Source organism: Gnatocerus cornutus, chromosome 1 (assembly GCF_029298725.1).
Source record: "Gnatocerus cornutus isolate USDA-ARS CGAHR chromosome 1, icGnaCorn1.1, whole genome shotgun sequence".
NCBI lineage: Eukaryota > Metazoa > Arthropoda > Insecta > Coleoptera > Tenebrionidae > Gnatocerus > Gnatocerus cornutus.
In genome coordinates, this window is record NC_142233.1 from 19,990,342 (window position 1) to 19,993,715 (window position 3,374).

The following is a 3,374-nucleotide window of genomic DNA, read 5'->3' on the forward strand; positions in this document are numbered from 1 at the left end:
ATCAATCGCAAACCAAAACTCATTCAGCTATCCAAAAATTCAACTAGTTTTGTTTTAATGGATAATGATATTCAACAAATTCTCCAATTAGACACTATTTTGTCGAAAAGACTTGAAATATTACATAAATTAAATTTTTTTAATTATTATTATAAATTGTTAAATAACGTACACAAAATAGCAAATGCTTCTGTTAACTTGTCAATACTAGATACTATTAGAATTATTTGTGACTCTAATGCCTCTATTAAAAATTACTGTATGATGGAATGTATACATTTCCTAAGCGAACGAGTGTTGTGTGATTTTAATAAATATAAAGAACGATTTTAACAAGTGTTTTATTTTATCAACAGATGTGTGCGTCTACCGCAACAGGAAAGGTTATAAAACTCATATTGATTAGATTGCTTTATTTCTGTCTTACAAGTGTAATTTCATGATTAAGCTCTACTAATTTATAATTGTATAATTTTATGCAATAATCATTTTTCAAACACTTTTGTGGTAATGGTCTTCATTTTTTAAGACAATTTCAAACAATGCTGTAGTACCGTACTCACAATTCTTCAATTTTCTTATTCCTCTGTACACTAAACAATATGTGTCTGAAGTAAAGTTTTCCAAGTTGCTGCGTATAACCTCAATACTTCTTTTGGGTAGAAATACTTTAAAATCTTCCAATTCCACTATAGGACACTCACCGTAAAGCCCTTTGTACAAAGACACATTTTTAATAAGGTACTTTACACCAATGGGTAGAGTTGTAAGACCCTTAAATTCCTTTATGGAGTTGGAACTGTTAGTGACAATGTTGATTTGTTTCAAATCCATTCTAAAAGATGTATTACTTAGTATAAAATAATTAAATGAAAATTAACCCATACTTATCGATTCTTGGACTGCACAACACTTGATTTGAATGAAATTGATTGATTTTTTCTTTATATAGACAGCGAAAAACGTCCGGTCTTATCAATGTTTGCGGTTTTTCCGAGAAACGCGGAAATCTGACCGGATGATTACACCCAAATAACGAATTAATTTGCATTTTTTTTCCGAGAAATTACAAAAGTTTTTTCCGAGGACCGCACTCAAATTTTTTTGAAATTTTTGCTCACTCTAGCGCCCTCTATGATAGTCACCCAAACCGTCACCGCCATCTTGATCTGACACAACTGTCAAATTCAAAATTTCCGCCATTCCATAATGACATCTGTCAAAATTCTCGCCGCCAGCTGTCAAATTTCCACCGCCATCTGTCAAAGTTTTAAATTTCCCGCCGTTTAGCCGCGCACGCGCAAATTGAACTGTTTATCGGCTCGCGGCGCCTCCAACCGGCTACACATTTCAATTTCCCGCCACCAGCTGTCAAATTCCCACCGCCATCTGTCAAATTTTTAAATCACCCGCCACCTGATTGGCAGATGACCAGCAATACGCCGGAAGAGCCGCCGACACCATCTGTGCGCCTGATTGGTAGATGACCAGCAATACAACACCGGACGGGCGCTCGAGATTACGACTTCCGCTGCAGAACCGGCTTTGTATCACTACTGACAGAGTCCTTTGTTCTTGTCTTAGCTTGAGCTAACAACGTAATGTGTATTACGTTGCTACAAAGAAAGAACATATAGCAGTGAATATTTATGTGGAGCTTTAATAGACATCTGTCTCAGCTCCACCGTTCCTAATAATAATAATAATAATATTTCGATGCAAAACAACGATTTCTCGCCGATTTTCGTTGTTTTCTGGCTTGAATTCGCAAAGAAGAGCACGAAATCTACAAAATCATCACTTTTTACCAAGATTTTACGGCTGAATTGCAAGAAAACAGCAGAATTCTGCACGAAATCATTAAAATTTTTACAGAAAACCGCATATTTCGACGCATAACAACGATTTCTCGCCGATTTTCGTTGTTTTCTGGCTTGAATTCGCAAAGAAGAGCACGAAATCTACAAAATCATCACTTTTTACCAAGATTCTACGGCTGAATTGCAAGAAAACAGCAGAATTCTGCACGAAATCATCAAAATTCATACAGAAAACCGCATTTTTCGATGCAAAACGACGATTTCTCGCCGATTTTCGTTGTTTTCTGGCATGAATTTGCAAAGAAGAGCACGAAATCTACAAAATCATGACTTTTTACCAAGATTCAACGGCTGAATTGCAAGAAAACAGCAGAATTCTGCACGAAATCATCAAAATTCTTAGAGAAAACCGCATATTTCGATGCAAAACGACGATTTCTCGCCGATTTTCGTTGTTTTCTGGCTTGAATTCGCAAAGAAGAGCACGAAATCTACAAAATCATCAATTTTTACCAAGATTCAACGGCTGAATTGCAAGAAAACAGCAGAATTCTGCACGAAATCATCAAAATTCTTAGAGAAAACCGCATATTTCGATGCAAAACGACGATTTCTTGCCGATTTTCGTTGTTTTCTGGCTTGAATTCACAAAGAAGAGCACGAAATCTACAAAATCATGACTTTTTACCAAGATTCAACGGCTGAATGCAAGAAAACAGCAGAATTCTGCACGAAATCATCAAAATTCTTACAGAAAACCGCATTTTTCGATGCAAAACGACGATTTCTCGCCGATTTTCGTTGTTTTCTGGCTTGAATTCGCAAAGAAGAGCACGAAATCTACAAAATCATAACTTTTTACCAAGATTCAACGGCTGAATTGCAAGAAAACAGCAGAATTCTGCACAAAATCATCAAAATTCTTACAGAAAACCGCATATTTCGATGCAAAACAACGATTTTTCGCCGATTTTCGTTGTTTTCTGGCTTGAATTCGCAAAGAAGAGCACGAAATCTACAAAATCATCACTTTTTACCAAGATTCTACGGCTGAATTGCAAGAAAACAGCAGAATTCTGCACGAAATCATCAAAATTCTTACAGAAAACCGCATATTTTGATGCAAAACGACGATTTCTCGCCGATTTTCGTTGTTTTCTGGCTTGAATTTGCAAAGATGAGCACGAAATCTACAAAATCATCACTTTTTACTAAGATTCTACGGCTGAATTGCAAGAAAACAGCAGAATTCTGCACGAAATCGTCAAAATTCTTACAGAAAACGGCATATTTCGACGCATAACAACGATTTCTCGCCGATTTTCGTTGTTTTCTGGCTTGAATTCGCAAAGAAGAGCACGAAATCTACAAAATCATCACTTTTTACCAAGATTCTACGGCTGAATTGCAAGAGAACAGCAGAATTCTGCACGAAATCATCAAAATTCTTACAGAAAACCGCATATTTCGATGCAAAACAACGATTTTTCGCCGATTTTCGTTGTTTTCTGGCTTGAATTCGCAAAGAAGAGCACGAAATCTACAAAATCATGA

The 3,374-nt window shown here is 36.2% G+C and overlaps 1 protein-coding gene across 1 annotated transcript; it reads right to left on the reverse strand.

The window, feature by feature from the left end:
* Window positions 1-461: 461 nt before the first annotated feature.
* Window positions 462-943, reverse strand: LOC148180847 (uncharacterized). Its single transcript, XM_088050139.1, has 2 exons — window positions 888-943; window positions 462-835 (listed from the first exon to the last, which is right to left on the reverse strand). The coding sequence occupies exon 2, from the start codon at window positions 832-834 to the stop codon at window positions 493-495; it is 342 nt and encodes a 113-aa protein (XP_087906265.1). The 5' UTR covers window position 835; window positions 888-943; the 3' UTR covers window positions 462-492.
* Between the last annotated feature and the right edge of the window lie 2,431 nt (window positions 944-3,374).